The sequence below is a fragment of the Opisthorchis viverrini genome (assembly GCF_000715545.1).
Source record: "Opisthorchis viverrini unplaced genomic scaffold opera_v5_96, whole genome shotgun sequence".
Lineage (NCBI taxonomy): Eukaryota > Metazoa > Platyhelminthes > Trematoda > Opisthorchiida > Opisthorchiidae > Opisthorchis > Opisthorchis viverrini.
This window is the reverse complement of record NW_008751749.1, coordinates 74,478-89,019: the sequence shown is the minus strand read 5'-3', so window position 1 is coordinate 89,019 and position 14,542 is coordinate 74,478. Positions and strand designations below refer to the sequence as shown.

The 14,542-nt window shown below is 43.5% G+C and overlaps 1 protein-coding gene across 1 annotated transcript in view; it reads right to left on the bottom strand.

Annotated features, from left to right (window-relative positions):
* The window catches only part of T265_05114 (hypothetical protein), a gene marked incomplete at both ends in the record, with an annotated part of 56,075 nt that extends 42,941 nt beyond the window's left edge, over positions 1 to 13,134 (bottom strand). Inside the window, one exon of the mRNA XM_009170038.1 lies at positions 12,946 to 13,134. Coding sequence (XP_009168302.1) covers positions 12,946 to 12,971 — 26 coding nt within the window. The remainder of the gene's footprint in view (positions 1 to 12,945) is intronic.
* Positions 13,135 to 14,542: the final 1,408 nt, after the last annotated feature.

Sequence of the window (14,542 nt, the reverse complement as noted above, 5' to 3'; positions counted from 1 at the left end):
GATACATATATAGACTTAATACGCTACTTATAAGGCTGCTGAAAATTATTCCACAGCCCACGATCGGTTTCTTGGGGCTCATCAGTTAGGCGCCGTCAACCTCACGTTTGTTTTAGCTGGTGATTCACATGAAACTTTTGACGAAGTATTTTCATAAAAAATTCATGTTTCATATGCGCTATTGGCTCATTCACTGACTTCTGCTACTGTCCTGAACAACTAGGCTATACAAATCCATTTGTAGTAAACTTCACATTTCAGAAAGTTTTGCACAACATGAATGTTTGCCGCTATTTTCCGGCATTGATTTGGTCGAATCGTTCGTTCCCATCCTCTGCAAGTCTCCATTCTCCCCGTCCCCATTGATTAAATGAGGTGGCAGGTTTATGTCTTCCCCACTCGGGCATTATCTGTTTACTCCTCTATCGACCTGACTTGGCAGAACGGGAAGTTACGTGTGGATGTTCTTGTTTACGAGAATGCACACACACACACACACAAATAACAACATGTCAGGATTATCGTGTCGGATGGACAAGGAGGGATGGAACGCACGAAAATAAAGCAAATATGGCCATTCCCACTTCATTAGAAAGACTCCAAGATTTTGACAAACCATCCGTGGGATTGTGGCGAATCAAGTTTAAGGCTTGGACGCTCCATCAGACCGAGTAGGTAGGATGTGAGCTCGGTCGAGTTTCAAAACAGCCGAAAAAACAGATAGAAAGATCGCTTTTGACTGCGACACCAAATCAGTCTTGAACGTCATCAAATGTTCCCGTTGAGTGGTACTTGTAACCAGGCCTTACGACCAATGGGTTGAAGCATTTGCTAGCGGTCCGACCTTGTTCCCCCAGACATTCCGATTTAATCATTTCTCCCGGATGTTGCCCACGCATACCGTTGATCTCATGTGTTATTATGCTTTACGACAACTTACCTGGAGAGATGGATTTTAGTCAGACAGAGCTCTTTGCATCTAATCTGCTTCTGTAAATGACTCATCTCGACCGACAACTGCTCATCTGCACGTGTCATTTCGGCTAATCCGCACCCAGACTGCACACGCTCATCACGCGTGTGCACTTCTATTCCATTCTATTCACACTTTGAATCCTGATAAGCGCTTAAGCCGTCAGTTTCTGTGACGTTAACCGTAGTCCTCGTGTCATTAAATCTAACTTTAATCCACATTCGGATGAGTGCTCCCACTTTCACTGTGTCTGTGGAGGACCTTGTACAGTCATCAGTTCTGAATAGCAATTCAGACGAAGTATATGGTGAAAGGAAGAAGGCCTTCGCTGCGGAGTTAGTTATGAGAAAATGCCAACCGAACAGTTACAGACTATTGGACAGGAAAGCAAGACTCACACATGCATCCTGTTAACAGAAACTGGATATCCATATTCTCTTTGAACGCGTCATTCTGAACGTTCCTGGATATTCATTGACCATTGCTCAAATCCAAGCAAATGCTAGAACGCGACTCTACGAATTCCGCAATCGATCACCCTTTGCAAGAGACGCAAAGGAAATTTACAAGAAGAAAACATACTACTCGCATGCCTGCCCATCAGTAGTGTCACAGTTACAATGATATTACAAGGAATGCTGACAGCCTGGAATACAGCCATCGTAATCCATGTGTAATATACATACCAATATACTCCATTTGTATTTCTGGTTCACGCGAGCTGTTCCGAAAAGCCAGGTTGTTATAACAAGTACATCGACATCGTGCAAGTGATGATCGTTCAGGCGTTACGAACCACGATCGATTAACGACTGAGTTCAAAACTGAGCGATAGTCTGAATGAGTGGATATGATGGTGAGTGCGAACGTGTCTTTGTGTGTGTGCGTGTGTGAGTATCCATGAAGCAGTGATCGTAAGGCCAACCAACTTGGACATTTGATGACGTTCAAGACCGATTTGGTGTTACAATCAAAAGCAATCTTGCTACCTGTTTGTTCGGCTGTTTTGAAACTTGACCGAGCTCACCTCCTACCTACTGGGCTTGATAGAGCATTCATATCAAAGCTCACCGGTTGTTTACAAACCTTTCATGAGAGGTTTAATTTCCGATCTGTGCTGGGCACTTTCCAGTTAGGGGACCTCATAAAATCGTTTCCCCAACCTTGTTTTAGTAAATTATTTAGCTCTAACTGAAACCAATGTGGTATCGAATTTTCACCTTACCTAACTCCAAATGACTTCTTAGTCAGTTTTCGTCTGTGAATAGATCTGATAAAATGAAATTCACTTCAAGATTTTGTGTAAGCTAGCCAAATTTGCATGTTGGGGTTTCTCACTTCAGTAAACCTGATCATTTGATAAGGACAAATGTGCTGTGAAAGTGCTGATTGGTGCACCAAGTAGAACAATCAAACTTGGTAAGTAATTTGAGTTTGGCCCTTTCGGGCACACTTTTTATACCGGCAAAAAGTCATGTCAAATCTGTACCATGTGTGCGAGTGAACGAACCAAAAGTTTGCAACGGCATTCAATGAAACAATCCAGCTACTATAAACTTCCGTGGGAAGATGCTGACACATTCAGTTCTGAGCGATTAAAAGATACTCAGAACGGATTATGAAGGAACCAGACACGAGGAGGAGTCTGCGGAGCCCAGATCGTAACTAAAACCTTCACCTGGTAGGTGTCAAACTAATCTGTTTTGGCCAATGAACGAAACGGTTGACGATTAAGCATATCAACGCCCAGCAGGTTTTTCAAGCAATGAAACCAAATCCGAGGCATTGGTCTTCTCTAAATCCTTTGAAAGACAGCAGCATAATAGAAACACATTCGTCGATGACGTCGCTTGGTGATTGCCGTTGGAATCGCCACACACACTGCACAACACCGCAATATTTTCATAAAGGAAACTACTCACAAGGTTGCTGAAAACTCTTCAATAGCCCATGACCGGTTTACCCCTTCTTAGGTCTCATCAGGTAGGCACAGTCCTCGAGTTTCCGTCAACCTTATGTTCCACTTGGACCCAAATTGCACGAAATTAAAGGAATACATTGATTTGCAAATCAATTTGGTTTTCACGAGAGACTCAACTGAATCTCTTGTTTATGATGTTATACAACTGAATGTGCTGCACATAGGCCGCCTCATGTTTCAGTTGACACACTTTTGGAGATATCGCAGTATACTTTCATGAAGGAAACTACTCACAAGTTTGCTGAGAACTCTTCAACAGCTCACGACCGGTCCCACCCTTCTTGGGACTCATCATATCATAAACGAGAGATTCATTTTAGTCGCTCGTGAAAACCAAATTGATTTGCAAAGGAGTGTAGTTCTCGACCGCACTAGTTTCTTTGATGGAACACATCGCTCATAGGGTTGGTGAAAACTCTTCAACAGTCCCCGAAGGGGTCCAGTCCCCAACTTTCCACCAGCTTTATTTTCTACTTGAACAGTAATTTGCATGAAATCGGTAAAATAGGCCTAATTGCAAATGAAACTGGTGTTAACAGCGGACTCAGCTGAATCGCTCGTTTGTATATAAGCATATGGTTTTAGCACTGTCATTAATTACTGATTGATCATTACTTTGGTGTTTACCAAGCTAAAAACAGCTATGATTGTAACTTTTTTTAAATTTCTATTCTACTGGTCCGATTGAAGGGGTTGATGTGACGTCAGTTAATGCGCTACAGAACAGAAAGTTTGCTTATCGTTGCTCTTGTAAAACAATACATATTTTCTTTTTGTAATACAGCCGTACCCTGCCAGCATGGCTCGGTGAGTAGCTCGGACTATCCTGAGTAGAAAGTGCTTTGCATCTTTGGTAAAGATGCCTGGAAACGTTTGAGTCGCCGGGGTCAAGGGGTCCTAAAAACTATCCTAATGACTCTTAATGCAACAACGATGAATCGTATTCCTTTGACCGGATTTTCTCTAAAGTTTGCACTAAAAGCTTTGAGTGTAGGTTCCATATTTTAGCGTTTCGTGAAGAACCGTACGTGTTCCATAAATGGACAGACGTGACAGACGTTTTCATCCACAGGGATCCGCGCTCGAAATGAAACGTGTGGTTTGCTAAATACACTCGTTTCTCGTTTGTGATGTTTCCAGGCAACTGAATGTGCTGCACCAGGCCGCCTCATGTTTCAGTCGCTACGATATTCGGGACATCGCGATACATATATGTTTGTGATGTACTACTCATAAGGTTACTGAAAATCCGTCGACAGCCCACGACCGGTTTCGCTCTTTTTGGGGGCTCATCAGGAAGGCGCAGTATCCAAGTTTCCGTCAACCTTCTACTTGAAACTAATAACATGAAATTAGCGAAATACTCTCATTTGCATGTCAGTTTGGTTTTTCGAGTAGTGCAATACAAGAATATATATGTATCGCCATATCCCGAATATCGTAGCGACTGAAACATGAGGCGGCCTGGTGCAGCACATTCAGTTGCCTGGAAACATCACAAACGAGAGATTCAGCTGGGTTCCAGGTGAGTCTCTCGAGAAAACGAAATTAGTTTGCAAAGGAGTGCACATTCGCTAATTTCGTGCAATTTGGTTTCAAGTCGAACATAAGATTGATAGAAACTCGGGGACTGCATTTACCTGATTAGCCCCAAGAAGGGAGATACCGGTCGTGGGTTATCGACGGATTTTTAGCAACCTTAAATGTAGTGCATTACAAAATTATAAACGTCTGGTTTGTTATCTAGCGGGATTTCGGTAGCTCGGGTAGTATAGATGGTTGTTGCTTCCTTCACTGAGCTGAACACCTTGACTGGATGGTCGGTGGTTGTGCACGCACCCTCCACGAGGCTCCCCATTAACGCACTGATGATGTCACTTTGATTAGTGATAAGAGATTTGCAGTCAAGATGCCGAGATCAGGAAACGAATCATGTGGTAGATAAGCAACCGCAAATTTGCTGTCATCAGTCTGGAAGTGCAGGCTGTTCTTTGCCACTTTTTGGCGATTATCTGTTGGCTACTCATATCTTTCATACCATCATAGCCAAGCAGGACTGCTCGGTCGAAGCGTACAGGGTGACCAAGGCCTTCTGGTGATATGAAGATCCACAGAAATCTAAGTTGCATTGAACTAAGCCTCCATCAGATGACTGAGTCAGACATGCAGTTTACCCTTGTCGCAAAGAGATTATAATAGATCTTAGGTATGATTACCGACCTTTCCAGAATGGGGGATGCGTGAATTTGTGGAAGAACGTAGCATATACCATCGCTTGTCGGAATTACTATAATGTCGGGTATAAAATCTCGGAATCTTTAGAAGCGATCACACGTAAGATTGAGGTTTTGATCGATAACAAGGATACCGTTCAGTGGGAAGGAACAGCTCATTCGGAAGTCACGGTGTAATTGGGAGCAGATCTGCTTCAGGTCAACACTTGTCCTCACTCGCTGTCTTTGTTATTCAGGTCATCGACGGACTGTGTTGTACTATTTTCAGTGGTGACGTTGCAGAAACACTGCGTTGGTTCTCAGCTTCCGCTCCCAGTTCTCACCGAGATCATTTGCTTTGTTGCAAGGACGGGCGAAAACTCAGATCGACAGACTGAAGAGGAACTCACCACTCTCAGGTGATACTGGTTGTTACTAGTTATGTGAATTCCTACCAGTTGGTATTCTGTATGGATGACATCGCCGTCATCACATGCTGTGGGGATATAAGAGTATGTCTTTCAAAAAATCCTAAGAAAGCTGAAATGCTAGAGGATATTTCAATCTTCACCATTTTGAACAGTACCCTTTTGAGATCAGATGCCTCAACAAGTGTGGAATGTCCCAGAGAGTGACTGCCTTCGCTAAAGTTGGCTGTCACAAAGCGAGAATTGCACGAGACACTACGCTTATGCTTGTGAGAATTGGGTGTAAAACTCAGTACGACAACCCGCATTTCTATGCAGAGTCTGAAGTTTCTTATTAGTCTCCGGACGAGGGAAAAGTTCATCGCACTTAACTTATCAGGTCAACATTGAATTCCAAAGCACACGGCCATGATCAGCGTTTGCCGTTGACCTTTTAGAAATGACCCCAAATTGTTCATGGCTATGGCAAAATGTGTTTTTTTTTCAAACCGGAATAAGGCGTCCACCCTGTGACCTGAAAACGCCAGCCTTGGGAGAACTAATGATGATGAAGGTCATCCGTTCACAAGCTTAACTGGCTAGAAAGTCAAATCACATTCAGTTGTAGAATATCATAAACGAGTGATTCAGTTGAGTCACTCGTGAAAACCAAATTGATTTGCAAATGAGTGTATTTCTCGAAAACAGTTCATTTTGGGTTTAAGTAGAACATAAGGTTGTTGGAAACTCGGGGACTTCGCCTACCTAATGAGCCCCATGAAGGGCTAAACCGGTCGTGGGCTGTTGCAGAGTTTTCAGCAACCTTGTGAGTAGTTCCGTTTATCAAAACAATTTTTTTAAATGCGCGTTTGGAATCGAAAATAGCTACATCTGAGTAGGCCATTCTCATTGTTCGACACTGTTAGGACTACTTTCTCAAACGGAAACAAAAAAGGATATGTTTCCCAAAGAAATAAAATAGGTGAGTAGACCTGTTTGGGCATGCGAAGAAAAAATTGAAGGTAAAGTTTATGATCTTGACTGCTTTTTAAATTTGCCCATGAATACTTTGTCACCAAGGTGAGTATTTTTCAGGAACTGACTATCGTATGTACATAATAATTCATTGATTTTCATCACCGCCATGACTAGCATCTCCGTCATGATCCTCATCAGCATCATTAACAACATGATCGTCGTCATCGTCATCACCTCCATCAACATCTCTATCATCATCATCGTCATCATCATCATGGACGGCATAATATCGGTGTTCAACACTGATGCTTCGCTATCGTCAAGAACAGACTAGACTTTACCGTGGTGTGACGGTTTGCGTACCTCACCGATCCATTGAGCTATACTGGGTGGTGTCCGCACGACATTCACAGAGTCTCTCATACCAGGTTGGTCAGTGTTTAAAGGTCTGAGAAACACAGTCTCCTGGCCCTCCAGGTTGGGGGATGGAACATGTGGCGACTTGTTTCATAAAATGGTAATGTGGTTGCATTCCCAGCCCAACACCGCTGTCTTGCGGTTGGGCTTTTGAGCCAAAAGCTTTGGTTGAGGACCCTAATCGTCCTCCTTCTAGGTGTGGACGCCCTGGGAGTATCCCAGCCCACGCACGACTAACAATGCTCTCATGCTGTACCTCGATTCGTTTCTGAAAATGGTAGGATATACATACTCATAATTCCGTATTTTTCCTTTGCTTAGTTAACATTTGCACTGTTGCACACACTCCCCATTCAAGCCAGAATTCTCCATCGTCGGCGTATTCCATTTTTACAAGCAAATACCGGAGGCATTTCTCCTGTACCATCAACCATCACCAATGGGATATATCGTCGTGTGTTATCGACAACACATTTGAGGAGAATGAATGAAACATGATAATTGTGTAGGATACCATTGAACTTTGTGAGAACAGGCGACAGCTCACGACCGGTTTCGCCCTTCTTGGGGCTCATCAGATAGGCACAGTCCCCGGGTTTCCGTCAACCTTATGTTCTAATTGAAACCCAATTGCACGAAATTAGTGAATATACACTCATTTGCAAACTAATTTGGTTTTTCGAGAGACTCACTTGGAACCCAGCTGAATCTCTTGATTTTGATGTTTCCAGGCAACTGAATGTGCTGCATGCACCAGGCCGCCTTAAGTTTCAGTCGCTACGATATTCGAGATATCGCGATACATACATATTTTTGTAATGCACTACTCACAAGGTTGCTGAAAACTCCTCGACAGTCCACGACCGGTTTCGCCCTACTTGGGCTCGTCGGGTAGGTGCAGTCTCCGAATTTCTGTCAACCTTATGCTCGGCTGATGAAGAACAGTTGAGGATCATCATAAAGGATAGTCTTCCACCAAAATAATTTGCAAATGAGTGTACTTGTTGCAATCAGTCCAATTTGGTTTCATGTAGACCATATGGTTGACGGAAACTCGGGGACTGTGCTTAACTAATGAGCTCCAAGAAGGACGAAACTGGTCGTGGGCTGCAACCTTGTGATTAGTTTCCTTGAAGAACAGGTACAACCTCATTCATTCTTCAATCACTTCGTTTGAGTCATGTGATAATTTGCTGAGTGACCCTTCTGTATCCTGTGGAAAGTTAGGGGATTTAAGACCTCTCCAACAAATGCTGTTAATCACGGTTTTTGAGCTCTTAGTCAGAAGGGTGCGATTTCACACCTCCTTGTTCATTTGTGAGGTGCCACCTGCTGACTACTCCGGACGGTTGTAGAGCCTTTTAGTATTTGATCATAGAGTAGTTTTACTCACGGACTGGAGAGGCACTTGCAAAGAACAACCGAAATCATTCTTTTGTATCCAAGTAGGTGATCCCTGTTTTTTGCTTCGAATATTTTGGTTGGCGTGGCTTCCAAGGCGGAGTCACGGGTTGAGTTTATCGCCTGACCTTCAGAAAACGAGTGTAGACGAAAATCTGAGCCATATCAGATACACAACCGATGATGAATAGGCTTCATTTTAGTCATAACCCAAACTAAAATTTTCTTTATTGATTAAACCTACTTCTCACTGCGTACTTCAACATCGATCACGGAGCCGCTTATCGGAAGACGTTCCGCATGTTCCCTTTAGGTTTGTAATAGATTAATTTTAAGGATATGCCTACCGTCTTCTGTGTGAAATAAGATATGACTTTGCAGGGCACCGGTTCTGTTGAACACCACATCGCGCATCTGTCACATGCCTGGGGAATGACCTCGGTGGTTCTGATTGCACTTTTCCGTTGTCTTTCTTCTACTTGTCTGATGAGTGCTGCGGTGCGATAAAACGCGACCAAACAGCTTGTCTATCAACCGAAGGGGAGTGAATCCGAACCAGGTGCCAGCTTTGTGCTCGTTGCTCCAATTCACCTCAGTACTTCATTGGTACTAGAATGGGTCCCTCAGTATTGTCTAGCTTTCTAAATTTGCTTAACTTTTTTTATGATAATGCTGTTGAACCTGTGTTTATATTCCTTATGTATTGCACAAAGAATTTTACATCTAGGCAGTGGAAACGAATCTAAAAGCAGCGAGGAAGCTGGATTTGGGTCCACTGGTGTATGAATACATTCCTGCCTAAAATTGCAAGCTACAATTAAGCTCCGTCATCTTCATAAGTTTCCCCAGAATATAAAACAAGCTTGGTTACAAGTTAGTGGCGATATGTTTGTATTCTGACCTCCGGACGACCATTTTTGACGAAATATCCACTGAACAGAAAGGCTGCTAGGAGAAACTTGCGGGGTCCACCTCAGTGCTGCAATTCTTCATATCAGGACGGACTGGTGGCTTGCATTGAAACAAAATATCTTCCGCCATCACTTACATTTAAACCCTTTCTAGCTGGAACAACAACTTCCGTTTTGACTGTCCGGAGTTCAGACACGCGCACGGTTACCTAGGAACTGACAAACAATCTCTTATTGAAACGTTGCAAACTTTCCGAAAAAAATTGCATTGCCTTGGGCAATAGAATTGAAAGGCTCCTCTGGTTAAAATTCAACTGTCTGTCAATCAACACTGTAGTGGAATCAAACCGGCATAAGTGAATTTACAGTGACCCAACTAAAGGACAAAACCAGCATCTAGATTCAGTCAACCACATGCTCGATTTCTAGCAACTTGCTCACAAACATTTCATGAAAAACTGACTCTTGAATCAAAGTGGATAGGCAATCCAATCTCTTTGTTTCCAGATTCTCCCATCTTAGTCACTTGCGTATGCTTTTACCAGCCTAAGTCATAGGATTAGATGAGAAATTCCTTTGCTTTACCACAGAAAAGCGTACAATGTTCTGAGCATCGGATGTACGTGCACCTGGAACTTACCTGTTCTAGCAATACACATCCTCACACGTAAGCTATCACGTTTCGATTCGTCCAAATGAAACACTTATTTGCGCCAGTTCCATAGTAGTGTACAGTTTACGCCTTCTGCATTGTACAAATGATTACAGAGTATGCATAGATAACGGAAGACTCGTAGTCCCTTGGTATGTGCGGGCAGTGTATGAATATAATTCAGATCACTGGAGAGTTGAGATCAGCGTTCACGCGGTGATTTTGAGTAGATAGCGTAGAGTTGGAATTTCTCTTAAGATTAACCCTACCTCTGCCTCTCAACTTCCCCTCTCTGGGCTTGGACAGCCTGGCAGTATCCCAGCCCTCGGGTGGCATGGCAGCTGGGCACCGAAAGGGTGCTACAGCTGAACGATCTTAAGATTGGGAAAGTTTGGGAAGCCGAAGGGTTCAGATTCTGCTGCGGCAAAAGCCTCACTAGGTCCGCAGATAAACGCACTCATATTCGCTTGAAAACTGCGTTTGATTGTACTCGTCCAAACTGTGTGTTCAAACCGCAGTTCTTGTCTTGTCTGATCTTCAGAGTGATGCAGTGAACCACAGTGAGGTTCATGAACAGCGTTTATTGTCGCGAAGAACAGTGACACAGTTTGAGGGCTACAGCTGATGAGTAAGCCGCCAAAGAGACAAAGCAACGTCATCATTATCGATAGGTCAGTAATTGGGATATACATGTCTGACGTATGATCAGGTGCAAAAGCATATCACGTTGGTAAACTAATACTATATTCTATATCCTTACTTTCATGTCACATTCTAATGACCATGTTCATTGAAATTTACAATATGTATTCATACAAGTCTTCGGTTCGTTTTTGCAGAAAACAGCCTATCCATTCATCATTCCAAGCAATGCCCTTATCCTACTAATACGAATTCGAATGACTTTGGAGAGCTTGCAGTCAAACTGCCAAGCTCGGCGAGCAGACGGACAACCAAGCAGTACATTTGAGCTACCTATGAAAGGAAGAAGGCTTTCGCTACGGAGTTATTTATCAGAAAAGGCCAACTGACCGGTTACAGACTGTTGGACAGGGAAACGGAACTCTTATTTGCATCTTATTCACAAAAACTGGACATCCATCTTCTCCTGAACGCGTCTTCTTAAACTTTCCTGGATATTCATTGACTCCAATCATTCATCGCTCAAATCCAAGCAAATGCTTCAAGGCAACTCCACAAAGTCCGCAACAGATCTCCTCTGTTCAAGAGAAGCAAAGCGAATTTCCAAGAACAACACATACTAATCGCATGCCTCTCCATCAGTAGTATCATCGTTGCACCTATATTCCACAACATCGCCAGCCTACGTTTCTCCCTGACTTAATTAACTCCTGAAGAAAAAACGACGTGCTATAGCGATACCAAATAAATCGTGCATTTGGTTCACAGACTGGTAATTCCATGTAATCGTCCGCAACGGTGGCGGATTCTACTGAGGCTAAGAATAAACTATATTGGGGATGAGCCCTTCACCCTGGTTAACCTCCAAGACGCCGGTAACGAACGAAAGTTGAATCGCTGAAAGCATGGTCGAGAGCCAGGTGCTGTTGTTTAATGGAACAAGCACGGAACTTCGATTGCAATATATATATATATACATATATATATATATACGTGTATCGCGCTATCCAGAATATCGTAGTGACTGAAATATGAGGTGCAGCACATTCAGTTGCCTGGAAACATCACAAACGGGAGATTCAGCTGGGTCCCAGGTGAGTCTCTCGAAAAACCAAATTGGTTTGCAAATGGGTGTATATTCACTAATTTCGTACCATTTGGTTTCAAGTAGAACATAAGGTTGACGGAAACCCGGGGACTGCGCCTACCTGATGAGCCCCAAAAAGGGCGAAACCGGTCGTGGGCTGTCGACGGATTTTCAGCAACCTTATGAGTAGTGCATTACAAATATAACCAAGTATTGGTGCAGTTTAAGTATCTCCAGAGTAGTGATTGAGGCATTACAGTGTGGAGAGGTGGGAAGGCCCCCGTTTTCAGGAGTTGCAACGAGCCGGATGGTAAGGAAACCGACAAAGAGGGCATCAAGCAATTCGCCACTGGGCGCGGTATTGCTCTGTTCGGCCATGTTCACTAGCGCATACGGGCTATGCATATTCTCGTTAAGCTCGCGATAATGCGAGGGAATACTGCGTCATGTACACACACAGACTACTGACTACCGTGACGACAAACACCTATCGTGTTCGAGTTGGACGCACCACCCCGTGTCCTTAGTGGGCATGTAACGTCTGCATTTATGGGCTTTCATCAGAATGAAAACGGATGGAAACGGGTCATGCCCATTTTGACCAAGCGACCACTCTTTTTGAAATCATTTTTCAACCGTATAAAATTGTGATGAATACTGGCGTTTAATGATGCTTTACACATATATACTGTAGCTGCCCAGTCACCCACATACTTGACTGTTCAGCTCACATTCGCTCACTGAATCACGAGACCTGTCTTTTTTCACACTCACAAACTACGTCACACTAGAGTGACTCATCGGACATCGATTGTCTGTATCGTCTAGTGAGCGTAGCTGACACCCAGGTACACGCAAACGGATCTACATACAGGGAAACCGAACACAGTCAGCACACACAGACTCGCGCGCGCGCAGGGAGCAGGAAGTCAACCACTCTCCACAAGTCCTCGGACAATTCTGGAACACGTGTAGCAGCCGTACTGTGGGGAAAACACGTTTCCACCGTCCAGACGTTCACCAAGGAAATCTCTCTCTTTTGACTTGCTCTCATTTGGCATTGTATTTATTTTATACGTGTTGTAACCCACCACTGTCGACCATACTAAAAACTTTTATTAGTGCATATTTATGGCCATCACCAACAGCGCACTAATAATACTACTCCAGTGAGGAGTATTCTACACCCTCAGTTAAGTGATATTGTGGCCAGGTAATAGCTCACAAAACTTTCATGCAGTACAAAACAATACACTCATGACATACAAAACGTTGAAACTTACAGCACAGAATGCGCCTCCTGCCTCATCTTCCGAGCGATGTATCACTCACTAGTTCAAATCAATGCACTGGTAACGGATACCATTCAGTTGGTGAGGAAATTCCCCGCGTTTTTTTCTCTATCAAGATGGACAATGGATTTTGGCAAAAAAATCCCACAAAGCTTCCTTCACACGGCGATTTGAACACCTGAATTCCACACGGCGCGGATAATAGTAACGGGCCAGCAGTCCTTAACTGCTGACATAAGCAACCAATCAAATCAGCGACGATTAGGCTGGTTTGAGAAACTCCTATGCCCTCTGGTCTGTCCCCATCTATTATTGATTTTCAACTATTATTCGCTCCGCGCGCAAGTTTATTTTCTGGACTTGACTTGAGGTCGATACAGCAGACCGGATTGGAGGAATAGTGTTTTCCTCTGCTCCACATCGGATCGTGTGGGCGTGGTACACTCGACCAGGTAAGCTCATCTATGTAGCAGATGGCTTGACATTGCCTAGCCTATTTAGATACACACAAGTAGAAGAGACTGTAGCAGTTAAGGTAGACTCTGTTCTGTTCCAAACACATACAGTCAGAAAAAGTGCAAACTAAGCACGAAACACAGGTTGCTCCTTACCTGGGCAGTTATGAAGGTAGAAAATATTGAGGTGTACATTAGTAACAGGTTTTCGGATTGATACATCCTACAAGATATGTATTTCATCGTCCGTGCAACACAGAGTAGCAAACGGCAGGTCACTTCAGACAGCACTCTCCCTACTCACGAGAAAACTATTTTTGTTGTGTAATGTAAAGACACCAAACGGTGGAAAGTGGATATGCAGGAATTATCTAACCGAATCATAATACACACAGGGTTCTTAATTATTTTAAATTGATCATTTCGCTTCGAAACCTCCACAGTTCCATTTTTTGTCCTTTATGTAATTAGGTAATCGATATTTTGTTCGCTACTTTGCATTCGCGTTTCAGGACGTATAAAAATCCGGCTTTGGGTAATAGAGTCTGTATTTTCGTGTACTCAGGGTTCTTGGTCAAGTTATCATCCCGAACACACGTTAGCCGGTTCATTTGTCCTACATGACGTGACACAAGGTAGCTATCCCATTCTCCTTTCTGATTTACGGCAGTAGTTAGAGGCAGTGCAGTTAATGGTCACACGTGACAGACGTTCCAATTTGTTTGGACTAGGCGGACTCAGCTGGCTTTGGTATCAACTTGTCTGAATCTAGAGTCAACATCAGATGTACATCATCAATGATGATCTGGAGAACTTCTGTATGAATGAACCAGATGCGGGAGAACGGTAAACACATGATACCTGCGTCAGCAAATCAGTTTGAGTCCTTGGGATGAAGGGATTAGTGTAACATTTAACGGTTTGAAATGCTCTGCCCAAATCTAGACCTGGAAGCATCGAATAGTGACGCCTGATATCGTGAGTTGGTAGGAAGACTGGATACCTGCATGAGGCAGCGGATGAATTCACACCTCATCCTGTTAGAACGATGGACACAAAGCGTCTTTCAGACACTCAGTATGGTGAGGTGAAATGAGTGTTTAACTGACGGCGGCTTAATGAGTTGATCCGCC